Genomic DNA, 14,424 nt, shown 5'->3' with positions numbered 1-14,424 from the left:
AGGCATCAATAGATGATACTAACGCAAGTATAGTCTTCTACGCTATTCTTTGGTCTTAAAATATTTATGAAATTTAATGACAAAAACAATTGCGGTTCTAGATTTTGAAATTTAGCAGTAATTGAATTCCCACGTTGCTATTGAAAAATGTTAAGGTTGGATAGCGCCCTCCTAAAAAACCTATCAAAACCAAAATAAATAAAGGTTTCACATTAGACTTTGCGCAAAATAGCTTACGTTACGGAATGTGTAAGGTATCTATGACTGGTCAGCAAAAAATAGTTCAGGCTCCACAAGACGTTCACTTGCAAACAAAGCTTAGGAAAGCCAGGGTCAAAGGATTTTACAAATGTCACATTATCATTCTGTAGCACAAGCTACTTAACGTAGGAATGTTAAATGGTTCTTGATTAGTCCCAAATACGAATATGCCAATCAGCAACAGTATTACCTCTTGTGCGTTATTTTACAATTTTACATTTAAATAGTTCATGTGGTATGTTAGCTTCCGAAGTTACCAGGATGATGTGACTAATTAGTCAATGTGAAGCTACTGTTACTTAGCCAATAAAAACCGCAAAGCTGTGCTCGGCAAATAAGTAATAGATGCCCCTTCCTTCTTGCATTATTTCTAGATATGTGATTCGGTGTTCAACAAGATTTTCAGCTTGGCAATAATTCAACATTATTGCCTCATGGCCATTACGGTATCATTAATATGGTTTCACATGGCCATTGCGCAACATAAGCTATTTAAAGTAAGAAGACGGAACGGTTTATGATTGATTAGCTAAAAATAATTAAAAAACTCGGAAACAAGTTTGCATTCTTTGGAACCTTGTGGGTAAACCATTACGATATGTGTTTTTAGCTAATTTGAAGCAACCATGATTGAGCTGACAACACTGTGCAAAGTTCAATAACAATCTAGAATATATAATACATTTTTGTGGATATAATGTCGGCTGTATCAGAAGCTTTAACCTTAGTTAGGGAACGTGTAGCTGCTGCAGCAGCAAAGAGAACTACGGTATCATAAATTAATAGCAATATTTTTAATATTTTAAGTGTAAATTATTTAGTGCCATCTATTTTCTGTAAAATAGATGGCTATAGCTTTCAAGCCAAAAGAAAGTTTCGCCAATTAAATACCATTTCAGTTTAAAGATATTCCATCTCTGATGCCCCCCATCCCTCTATAATACTATTTCTTGCACTATCTGTCAAAAAAAAATTATTCCTATGTAACAGCTAACACATGATTTTTTATTAGAAGTATATGCCAATTTAAAGAAAGCAAACATAATAAATCTTTTTACTGCTAATTGTAATAGCTTTTATCCAATTTTTCTTCCTAAACCGAGAAATTATGAATAATAGACGCAATTTAGGTGATTTTTTATGATAATTTATGACTAAAAAAGGGAGAACAAGTTGGTTCCATTTTTTTACAATTTCGTTTGATATTTTGGAACAAAATAATTGATTTTATTTAAGTCACGAATAAAAACGTCATAGGTGGAAGACGAAGTAAGATTTTTTTTTTTCAATTCCATAAGCATTTCTGGAAAAAAAGTTCCTGTTCAGGAATTCTAATACTTTCATCTTTAAGTAGTAAAAAGTTATATTTAATTATTGACCTTTTTTGGTATAGATCATAAAATTTGCCGTTGAGATTTTAATTTTGGATAAACTGTAGTCTCTGTAATCAGAGAATAATACAGTTAGTTTTGCTGCTCTAAAGCAAATTGACAAAAAAAAATAAAAAATCAGGAAATTGATTGCTTATGGCCTAGTTTTTCCATTGTTTCCTATTTGCAGTGCTTCCATTTGTCTGTTTCAAAAATCAGATAAAGAGTACTTAAAATCAGTAAAGTCTTAGTTAACTCAACAAAAATATTGATGGAAGAGCTTAGTGATTTTTTTATACCAGTGATCTTGGTAGTGGCATGAATTGGGGGGGGGGGAGGATACGTGTCCCCTAGATCTACCCGGACTAATAAAAAATTGATAATTTTATCGAAAAATACCTTTTTGATGTTTTCATTGTAGGGATTGAAAAAAAAAAAAAAACACTCAAAGTTGTCCTTCCCCTAGATTTGGAAAAAACGACCCCCCCCGTACTGGGTCTTGGATGTGTTCTAGGAGTCAATTAAAAGATTGTTTATACATTAACAAACAGAATATGCCATATTATCCTATGTTTGCTGTAATTGAATCCTTATTAAAAGTGGCTTATTTTTTCGACATAACACAACTCAAATTATTTGTCTCTCATCTTTCAAGATTTTTATTTTACGCAAAATAAACAATCACCAATCATAGGCAGCGCAATCGTGCTGCCTAAGTAAAGAATAATGTTGGCACAATGTATTATTTATTATTATTTTTTCTTTAGACCAGGGCACTTCGTATCAAAGGAGTTGTTGTAAAAACTTCGAAAAGGGCTAATTTGATTGGAAATTGGAGTGGCTAGGCCCTTTTTAATAGTCAAAAGTTATTGGAAGGCGACTAACACCTCGTCCATACCCATCAGTTCCCGGGAAATAACCACACAAAATTTTAAGACACCTATTTTGTTCAGCGTAGCTGATTTCCACAGGGAAATTATGTTTTAGAGGAGGTCAATCCCCCCACAGCCCCCAAGGCAAGTGCTCTAAGTTCTGCCTTGGAGGCATATAAGGTTTTTATAGAAAGCTTTGTCGTAGAAACTTCAAAAAAGCCTCGTTCGATTGGAAATTCAAAGGGCTAGTACCCTTTTTAATAGTCGAAAAGGATTTGAGGGCAACTAACCCCCTCTCACGCCCACCTTTTCGCCAAACACAGCCAATCAAAATTTTGAGATAGCATTTTTGTTTCACGTAGTTGAAAGTTCTGGAAATTCGGTCTTTGCGGATGACCCCCCCCCCCCCCACACTCCTCATGGCAAGTGTTGTAAGTTATGCCCGGGGGGCATATACTGTTTTTATAGATAGTGTTGTCGTAGAAAGTTCAAAAAGGACTCATTTGATTGGAAATTGATGTGAATAGTGCCCTTTTTAATAGTCGAAAGTGATTGGAAGGCAACTAACACCCCTTCCATGCCCACTATTTATCCAAACACATCCAATCAAAATTTTGAGATAACCATTTTGTTCAAAGTAGTTGAAAGGTCCTGAAATTATATCTTTGAGGATGACAGTCCCACCCAGCCCTCAGGGTAAAGGTTGTAAGTTATGCCCTGGGGGCATTTGAGGTTTTTATTGAAAGCTTTGGTGTAGAAACTTTAAAAAGGGCTCAATCGATTAGAAATTCAAAGGGCTAGTGCCTTTTTGTTAACAGTCAAAAGTGATTTGAGAGCAACTAAGCCCCCTCTTACGCCCACCTTTTCCCCAAACACATCCTATCCATATTTTTAGATAGCCATTTGGTTCAGCGTAGTGAAAAGTTTTAGAAATTAGGTCTTTGAGGATGATAACCTCCCTCAGAGCCCTCGGGGCAAGGACTGTAAGTTATGCCCTGGGGGGGCATATAAGGTTTTTATAGATAGTGATGTTGTAAAAACTTTAAAAAGGGCTCATTCGATTGGAAACTAGAAGGGCTTGTGCCCTTTTTAATAGTTAAAAGTGTTTGGAGGATAACTAACACCCCTCTCACACCCACCCACCAAAATACAAATGAATATGCATTGTCAGTTTAATATACATATACTGATATTTAGTAATCAAAATGTTAATATTGTTTGATTTATTAAAGTTGTAAAAGTAAAAACATTTATATTTTTTCAGTAAAGTGCAAATTGTCTACTGGCTTTGGGAAGGCATATGGGTTTTGGACCCTACTCATGTTAACTTCTGTTTGTTTTTAGTTTGACTCGGTTATTTATTGTAATTTCTGTTCGTTTTGGGTTTCATTTATTTATCAATGCTGATTTGTGGTAGTTTCACGCTTGGTAGATTATTTGATTTTATTTTTGCTAATTTTTGGTTTAATGGTGTTCTTTACTTTTCTTTGAAAAACTTATTTTGTGGAAAAAGTTTTTTTTAATTAATAATCGAATAACGCCAACAGGGAGCTGAGCTCAAAGAGAGAAGCATAACAAAAAAAACCTTGTTGTTAAAGAAAAAAGAAACAACAGAAACGAGGTTGTTGTGCTGAAACCTTGTTTCAGTATAACAAGGCTAGTTATATATATATATATATATATATATATATATATATATATATATATATATATATATATATATATATATATATATATATATATATATATGTGTGTGTGTGTGTGTGTGTGTGTGTGTGTGTTATATATATATATATATATATATATATATATATATATATATATATATATATATATATATATATATATATATATATATATATATATATATATATATATATATATATATATATATATATATATATATATATATATATATATATATATATATATATATATATATATGAGTGAGTAGTAGTATGATATATATATATATATATATATATATATATATATATATATATATATATATATATATATATATATATGAGTAGTAGTAGTAGTAGTAGTAGTAGTATGATGATGAGTATGATGATGAGTGAGTGAGTGAGTGAGTGAGTGATGATGATGATGATGATGATGATGATGATGATGATGAGTGAGTGAGTGAGAGTATATATATATATATATATATATATATATATATATATATATATATATATATATATATATATATATATATATATATATATATATATATATATATATATATATATATATATATATATATATATATATATATATATATATATATATATATATATATATATATATATATATATATACACGGGATACAAGAATGAAAAAATCGTTGCTTGTATCCCGTGTGTACCAGTGATTTGCTGATGCAAAATACACAAGTATCATTGCCAAATAGGAGAAATTGAAGCCAAAGAATTACTTATGTTTCTAGGGATACAAATTAGTGGGTAACACAAGCACCATTGCTGCACAAGACAAAGTGAAAACAAGTAATAACTAAATTGTGTCCAGTTGTGCAATTTTTTGCAGGGGAGGGGAGAGGAGTAATTAACCCCCACCAATTAAAAATATCTGTATTAGGTATTTTCGTTAAATTAAATAAAAAAAAAACAATTTGTCCCCGCCATAGATTTAAAAAATATTTGCTTTTGTAACTTCTTTGGAAAATTGAAAAAAATTCTTGTTTCCATCCCACCTTACATTTTCATAAATTGTTACTCCTGAATGTTTTCTATTCAGAATAGACAGAGTATGGCCTGCAATTGATTCAAAAATCTAAAATTTGAACATAAGATTTACAAGTTAGACTTCCTTGTCTTTAGGCTTAAGAAAAAAAGAACAGACGGATACTTTCTTGTGACCATCCAAAAACCGATTGACTCTGATTGTAAAAGTACTCAAGAGAAATCATTGCTAATGGTCCGTTCAGACGCATGGGGAAACACTCAAAAACCGTTCAGTAAGAAGGGAAAACTGATTGATTTTTCCCATAGTACCGATCGGTTTTGGGGCTAGACATTTTTCTATTTTCCCTATGCTACTAATCGGTAAAAATGAGCAATCATTTTTGAAAATGGAAAGCATGTTAACTGTTAAGCGAGCGAAAGTTTGAGATTTGATGGTTCTTATCCAGAACCATCTGATTTTATCCAATACAAGTAATGATTTGTATAAAACTAACACGAAAGAGGAAGATACTTGGCATGAAATACACTTGGCTTAGAGACTTGGCTCGTACAAGACTACAAGTACATATTATCTTGGTTTTTAGAAAAATTTTGCACCTATCCTTTGAACGCTTTTCTCGTCGTACCGATCGGGTTTTCTAATCGGTTTTCCCATGCGTCTTAGTGGATCATGATTGTATAATATCATGTATTTATTGACATTTCATGAATGAATGGGTGGTCTAGGAACTTAATAACCATATGAAGTAAGATAGTGAAATCTTATGCAAGTATTACAAAGTTGACGAATAAATAGAGTCTTTTAGACTCCAGTGGTTCTATCCATTGGCGTATGTAAAAATCTTTTTTTTTTGGGGGGGGATTTGTGTAGTGTTAAGCCAATTACCTCCTTATTAAATTTCCCTCTCTTCCTAAAATGTTGACTGTGTGAACCTGTGCTTAATGCTATCAATTTTACTTAAAGAAAGTGCGACATGAAGTGAGATTGGTTGCTGTGAGCAAAACAAAACCCGTTGAAGACATTATTGAGGCATATCAAAATGGCCAAAGAGATTTCGGTGAAAATTACGTGCAAGAATTGGTCGAAAAAGCTAACAATGAAAAAGTAAGTTGAAGTCCAACATTATTTTTTGCAGACATTACAACTGTAATTAGTGATGGAAAGAGATAAAATGATACAAAAAAGATGACAAAGTATTAAATGTGACAAATTATTAAAATAAAAAGCTTTGCTGAAAGAAAAAAAAAATCCATGGTTAAAGAGCAAAACATCAAATCCTAAGAAATAAGAAGAATTACTAAAAGACTAAAGGAAAGTCTAATAGACAACGTTCCTTATATTAGTGCCAGATAATTATAACAATTATAATAATTGGTATAAGTAATTTTATTAATTAAACCTAATGTTATAATTGAGATTTAGCCAGGGGCGTAATTTGCTATGGAGCAGGCGGGGCAACTGCCGCCTCCAAACCCAAGTTTGCCCCTTCCACCCCAGTTCTCAGTTTGCCCCTCCAGTTTAAATTTAGTTTCTGAAAAAAATCTTGTCAGAACTAAGATGAACCTGCATAATTCCAGTATCCAGAGAAACAGGTGAGTTTTCTTTAGTATGTCTTTGCCTTTATGGTAACATATATATAATTTTTCAGTTTTCACTGCCATTTTTATTTGATTTTGAAAAATTAGTTCCAACTTTGCCCCCCCCCCCTCCGGATTTTGACGAAATTACACCACTGGATTTAGCCTAAGTAATGTTAATGTGATAATTTGACTAAGATTATTTTAATTAATGATAATTATGTAAATTAACACTGTTAATTATTATAATCGTCATAATTATGATTGTTTTGAATTTTTCAATGATTTTTATAGGCAACATAGAAAAAATAATATATCTTGTAAATATCAGAAGGATTATATATTCAGGATTAAACAAGATGTTGAAAAGCTGGATGGATGGATGATAGACTCTCTATCAACAGGTGATATGAAATTATTTTCATGCAATTCTGAAAAAGACTTATGCCAGCTTTGCCTCTCACTCCAACTATCTGTCTTGGCTTCTTCTCCAAACAGCCATGGCATGGCTCTCAAATTTTAAATCGGAGTCCGCCAACTTGATTTAATTCAAAATTCAATGGAATTTAATTCAAAATTAGTCTGAGTGAGAGGCAAAGCTGGCATAAGTCTTTTTTGGAACTGCATAAAAATGCTGTCATTTCACTTATTGATAGATATGTTGTTATTGGATAAGACAGGGTTTTCTTTCGCATGGAATGACGGCCTTGGACCAACTAGTCAACAATTACAGTTGGACAAGGAAATTAAGCGGGTGCTGGAGGACCAGACGATACAGAAATGGGGTGAGGAGATTAAGAATTCGGAAACTTTTAAGGTATTATAATGAGGTTAAGATAATTTATGGTCAGGAATTTTACTTTTAAGTTAAATTTACCGTCTAGATACCTTACATATTGGATGCAGCTACGATCTAACTGCCTTCCGATTCGTTCGAGATTGAAAGTTTTTGAGAGGAGTAAAAGTGTCCCGGACGGAAGGTTTGCTTACTCTCTCTGCCAGGAAGAGGAGGAAAATTTGGAGCATTGTCTGAGTCGTTGTCCAGGTCCTTTTCGGGGTAAGGGAAAATTTACTTGGGAACGATAGAGTGCGGCTTCCTGATGCCTTGAAATGCACGTCGTCACGATTTATTTGTCTAGTGGGAAGATATCTTGATGAGTATTTTGCAAAAAGAAGAGAGTAGTTTTTATTTTATTTTTATTTTTCTCTTTATTATTGTGGCGAGTGCTGTAATTTGTTAATCTTGCATGTTATTTGTCTACATGGCCACATTTTGGCTCGAAATACACGTTATCTTATCTTATCTTATACTTGTTGTTAAAATTATGTCTTCGGCCATACATTTACAAATGTTGTACCTACTGAGTCGCCTTCTCGGTAGGGGTCCTCTCTAGGCCACTCAGCGCGTCCCCAGGTGACGGATAGGGACGGTCCTACAGATATTTAGATTACCTCCCATATTGGGAGGCGCGGAATAAGGGGAGAACTAGCCCCTGGGGTCCGTAATTGAAGCTGTGGTGACCTCGCCCGGATATCATAAATACAGGTGGAGGAAAAAGAAGGTCCCTCTGATGCACATTTAGCAGGCTTAACTGGCGTGTGGACTCCTCCCGTTAGTTGCAAACCTTCTTCCAGTAATGGGTTAAATTTTATGGTACTGAAGGATACCATTTTTGGAGGAGCCTCTCCAGGAGGACAACTGCAAAAAGGGGGAAGATCCAGACTTGGACAACAACCTCTGCAAGTTTGGGTATGCGGTGGTATGCTCTGGCAAACCACTCAGGGGTAGGCGTCCCTGCCCGCAGAGCTTGAGAGTGGTAGGTACTGTAAGGTGCCGACTCTGGCCCCTATTGGATTCCTCACCACCCTGGCTGAGGTTAAGTGTGAGGTCTTATGACCGCTCCTTATCTGATAGGACAAAGTCTGTCTTATTAGTTCTTTTGTCCGCTGTTTGGGCCAACTACCCATTCAGCCGGTATTTACCTAGTTTTCAAACTGAAAAAACAGCCTCAGATTGGACTTTCCTCTAGTAGATGACCATATGCGCGTCCCAAGACAATTCTTATAGATACGTTCACTGTTACCCACTGGAATGTACGTGGTCTCCGATCCAAGTTGGATCACCTTCAGTATATGATGAATGATGTCTCGCCTTCTATCATGTGTGTATCTGAGACCAACCTGAATCCTGGCGCCATTGATAGTAAGTTCAACATTACTGGTTACACTCTGCTAAGGCTGGATCGCAAAAACCAGAGAAGCTCAACCTTTGGTGCAGGTGTACCTTAAAAATAGCATCTCATTTTCGTCACTTTCGATTCCTGGGGATAAGGAGGTCCTTTGGGTGAAAGTAAGCATGCCAAAAAAATTGTTTGTTATTGGTTCAGTCTATAACCCATCAAAGATGAAAATCACCGAACATCTGGAAGATTGCTTGGAATCTGTAAAGCAAAAGTTTCCTAAATCGGGTATAATAATCAAAGGAGACTTTAACAGTGGTCATTGCCGCTGGCTGAAAATTCGCACGACTGATGTGGAAGGCATCCCTCCTCTAGACCTGAGTCTTGCTTATGGCCTAGAACAGCTTCTTGAATTCGACACTTATATTGGCCCTCATTGATCATCCTAGCTTGATCCCTTCTAAACTGATCATTCGGATTCCTTTAGTGTCGAAAGTTATCCTTTTGCCAGGGACCATGTGGCAGTTATAGCTTGTGGAAATCTCAAAATACCTCCACCTGTAATGCAGGAGTGGATTTTCAGGCAGTGTCACCGCACAGACTGGGATGGACTGCGAAACTTCTTATTGGCAAAGCCGTTGTTTAATTTTTGAAAGAAGCCCCACATAAAGCAGCGGTACTTTACGAAAAACGATTACAGAGGCCATTGAGCAATTCGTCCCATCAAAAACAGTAAATTTCTCATCCCAAGATAAGTCTTGGTTCAATGCTGGTTGTAGAAATGCAACCATGGCCAGAAAGAAGGCTCACAAGAAATGGCGTTCGACTGAATCAGACGAGGACCGGGCTGCTTTTCTTAGCGCTCGAGACGAGTCTTTTATAGCCGTACGTCTAGCTAGAGCCGATTACAAACACAAGTTTGTAGACAAACTGAAAATTGGCCCTGCAAACTTTGGTGGAGGGTCGTCAAAGAAGCTCTACTGTCCTCGAAACTAACATCAATTCCCTCGCTTCATGTTGAAGGGACGATGATCCAGTCAGGCCAGGAAAAGGCAGATGCTCTTGCACAAGCCTTTTCAAAGGTCTCCTAACTTGATGACACCTCTTCCCTCCCCCCTTTCCGCCACAAAAAAATTCGAAAATCACCAGCGTTGACATAACTACTAGTAAGGTGCTTATAATTCTAAGCCAGCTGGATGTCACCAAAATTTCAGGACCTGACACGATTCCCAATTTCGTCCTCAAAAGATGTTCCCCTGAGCTAGCTGGCTCTCTTGCCTCTCTGTAATGCTTTGCAGTGGGATCATTCCCGAATGCCTGGAAAATTGCTCATGTTGTCCCTCCTGTTCCAAATACAGTCCGACCTTACTAATATAGGATCGTATCGTACAATAAGTGTGCTGTCCTGCGTAGGTAAAGTTTATGAAAGCATCATTAATAAGACCCTTTACCAATACCTCGAGTCACATCTGTTGTTAACAGACACGCAATAAGGTTTTCGCAGAAAACGATCTACATTAGACCGTCTGAATGCGCAGTATAAAGAGTGGGTTAACCTCTTTTCTCAGGGGCACGATATTCGCCTTCTCTCCTTTGACATCGCAAAAGCGATGTCATCGTGTATGGCACAAGGGACTTCTTTGTAAACTGAAAGCGTATGGAGTTGATGGTCGACTATTTGAGGTGCTTGCTGACTTTCTTCGTCAATGTTCATTGTAGGTTGTCCTCAACGGCTTCATATCAAAAGAACACCCAAGGAAGTATTCTTGGGCCAACTCTTTTCTTGGTATTCATAAACGACCTAGGGGACAACCTTATGAAGAAACCTCACCACTTTACTGATTGCACGACAACAAAAACATCAATAGATAAGGACGAAGATCCCAGAAAACCCCACAAGGAGCTTCAGACTTTCCTAGAGAGAATTGAGAAGTGAGCAGATGCGTGGCCTTTCAGTTTTAACGCATCGAAACGAAAGAGCTCCTAATTTCTGAGGCGAGTAGTATGAGGACTCATCCTGATTTTGTCTTCAAAGGAAAGGCAATAACACGAGTTGATACAAGAGCCTACTTGGAGTTAACCTCTCTTCGGATCTCTCATGGACTGAGCATCTCAGTAAAATTAGATCCTCTTGCTCCAAGAAGCTAGGAGTTATCCTAAGATGCAAGAGTCTCCTCCCTGATGAGTCTCTTCTGCCACTATTCCTTTCGTGCATCAGACCTGTCATGGAATATACATGTCCCCTCTTCGTTGGTGCACCAAAAAGCCACATCGCTCCTCTCCAATGGATTTAAAATCGAGCCTTTCGTGCTGCAACCTATGGCAATACGATAGGTAAAACCCCCCCAGTTGATCCAAGAACGCTTCGACGTGGCGTCCATATCGGTTTTCTACAAGTACATGCATAACCCTCCATCAGAGGAGCTATCGAAGCTCGTTCCTGACAGAGCAAAGCCCTTGTGACCAACTCGCCGAAGCACAACTTGTCAGCTCTACCTTGAGCAGGGTACTCCTCGCAAAGAATATCTGAAAACGAGTTTCCCCTGACGATCGGTCGCCACATGGAATAGCTTGCCGGCAGAGGTAATCCCGGAAAATCTTTCCCTTGACGTATTCAAGAGAAGGTATAAAAAATACCTTAGTGTTGAAAAATGAGATAATTACCAGGACTAGTGGCATATCATCACCTGTGTTAGAGCTGCGAAGCCTGTGTCCCAGAATAGAGTGAGAGGAGATCGTAAGGAAGAATCTAAGGGAAATTGAAACCTCTTGGGAGAGAGTTAAGATGGAGACTTTGAATGAATTGTGATGGAGGAGGAGCATGTGGAGCTGTGTTTACCTCAGGTGGCCTGGTGCTTCAGTGAGCTGTTAGTTGTAGTAGTTGTAGCCTGCAAAAAAAAATTTACAAGCTCAATAGCCACAATAACTTTTAGCTTACAATAATAATTGAAAAAAAAAAAAACATCAAAATTGTAAAATATCACGGTACACTTTATTTGAGCCTGCTTTGTAGAAATATCTTGTGTAATCTAGGAAGCAATAATTTTTGTCTGTTTTAATTTCCAACTTCGCTCTTTACTTTCGTAAGAAAAAATAGTAATTCATTTTTCTTCATCTTCATTTTTTTTAGCATGCAGAACAAAGTAAACAAAATAGTATATCTTTGTTTAACTCGGTGAAGAAATTAATTAATTCTCCTTGAGTTAAGCCAAAGAGTTCTCCTTAAGTTATGTTAAAATAGGGCATTACATATAGATTTTACCCTTAATCCAAACCTAAACTTTATTCTAAAGATTTTGGAACTTTGTCCGGAAATCAGATGGCACCTAATTGGTCATTTGCAAAGAAACAAAGTCCCTAAGATTGTGGCCCTTAAAAATTTGTCAATGGTTGAAACAGTTGACTCTAACAAATTGGCCGAGGCACTGAATACAGCTAGGCAGAAATACATACCCAACGGTGGCCCTCTCTCCGTTATGATCCAAGTCAATACAAGTAATGAAGAAGCTAAAAGTGGCATCACGCCCGAAGACGCTCCGCCCCTTGCTGAGTATATAAAAGATAGCTGTCCATCTTTGAAGTTAGTTGGCCTGATGACCATTGGAGCTTATGACTATGATGTGTCCTTGGGCCCTAATCCTGATTTCCTTGTAAGTACGAGTATTTATCTTATTAATATATATATTTGAAAAATTTATTTAGGGCCTTAATTTTGAAAAAAAAGCATTTTTTGTATGAGTGACGTCGCAAACACTTGGAAAGCGCACTGTAGTGTCAGTATAGCGTCAACATCACTGTATATAAATAATATAACAGTAAGATCAAGTCTTAGTGATTTTTGGCACTACATCCTTGGCGCGTACAAATAACTACTCCCATTTACTCTGTCATTAGCGGGTCAGTGTATATTTGTCAGTCACTGAATAATGGTGCGAATTTGTATTATTCGTAATTACGAAAGCAGAAAGAAACGTGGTGAGCCGCTGAAGGGGTTTGCTACTGTCCCATCTCATAGGTATGAATTAACTGATTGGCTTATGGAGGATTTCTAAAAAGGAGGGGGGAGGCGGCGGGTTGATTAAATTTGTGAAAATAAGGAAATTTCTAGTGCTAACTTCTAATCAATACTGCATCAGGAAATAGATTATATATATATATATATATATATATATATATATATATATATATATATATATATATATAAAATATATATATATATATATATATATATATATATATATATATATATATATATATATATATATATATATATATATATATATATATATATATATATATATATATATATATATATATATATATACATTAAAACAAGCTCTTATAGGCAAATGGTCTGAACCCTGTGTTCCCATAACCTCACAATCCGTACACCGAGCAAAAAGTTCCTTGCTAACAATCAAAATAATCTATCACACTTGGAGACATCCCCGAAAAACATGTACACGCCCCCCCTTACCATCTATTCCTGCCCTCCCATTCAAAATAAATAAATTCTCTTTGCCACAAAACACCAAAAGCTTACTTCCTCCTTTATTTTTCCGTCGAAGGTGATCCCTAATCGTCCTCTGCGTGATACTCAAATTTCCAAAAATCCCCAAACCTCCCAGTGGATCCTCAGGCAGGGCACATAAAGCATCCTCCTGTTCAACTCCTGTGTAACCATTAAAGTCAACTAAATAGAAAAACAAATCAGCAGTAAACTTATCAGACAAATCACACTTTTCTTGATATGATTTATTAAAACTAAAAGCCCTACTGGGCCGTGGTTAATACGCAATACACTTCAAAAATAATAAATGAAAACACCCTTATTATAAACAAAACAAAACAAGTCTAAAGAAAATGATCTCTATGCTCCATGCCCAGTCCAATAAACCTTTTCAAATTCTTTATCCCCCCAAATTTTCTATCTCTTTATATATTACCCACCCATTCCTTCCTTTCGAACTACCCCGGAAAAATTTCCTCTCAAACCTCTTAACTCCTTACGTAAACATAAAGGATGAATTAAATCATCATTTTCGTCCCCACACATCGGACAAAAATAGGGACCAGCCTGCGACCTAATCTCCCCCAAAAATTTTCTCCCGTCTCCAAATGCTATAAAATTTCCCCTTACCGATATTACCCACTTTAATTCCTCCCTGCTAAGCCCCGCATTCAAATACACTTCCTGTCCCCATAGGTCCTTGATACTAGCATACAGAGATGTAGAAGGCGACGAGGATATATTACAATGCCATTTCTGGATCTCCTGGCTCTCTAAAATAAACTTAACTTGTTTTGCTACCGCCCCCTTTCTACCACTAAACCTTTCCCCTCTTCCCACAGCCTAGATTCTCCACAACTTTCCAAAATATATTTAACTTGGCTAGCCCAAACACTTCTTCCTCCTCTCTCTCCAAGATTCTTGGTAAGCTGCTTTTAGTATCCT

At 36.3% G+C, this 14,424-nt stretch overlaps 1 protein-coding gene across 1 annotated transcript in view; it reads left to right on the top strand.

Moving 5' to 3' along the window:
• The first annotated feature begins 900 nt into the window (after positions 1-900).
• LOC148953756 (pyridoxal phosphate homeostasis protein) overlaps positions 901-14,424 on the top strand; it is a 22,814-nt gene continuing 9,290 nt past the window's right edge. The window contains exons 1-3 of the mRNA XM_089086802.1: positions 901-1,030; positions 6,176-6,316; positions 12,263-12,619. Coding sequence (XP_088942928.1) covers positions 959-1,030; positions 6,176-6,316; positions 12,263-12,619 — 570 coding nt within the window. The 5' untranslated portion in view covers positions 901-958. The remainder of the gene's footprint in view (positions 1,031-6,175; positions 6,317-12,262; positions 12,620-14,424) is intronic.

This window comes from Artemia sp. Qi Xiang Cuo, chromosome 3 (assembly GCF_049724085.1).
Source record: "Artemia sp. Qi Xiang Cuo chromosome 3, ASM4972408v1, whole genome shotgun sequence".
Taxonomy (NCBI): domain Eukaryota; kingdom Metazoa; phylum Arthropoda; class Branchiopoda; order Anostraca; family Artemiidae; genus Artemia; species Artemia sp. Qi Xiang Cuo.
Note: the sequence above shows the minus strand (reverse complement) of the source record. Positions and strands in the feature narration are given on the sequence as shown.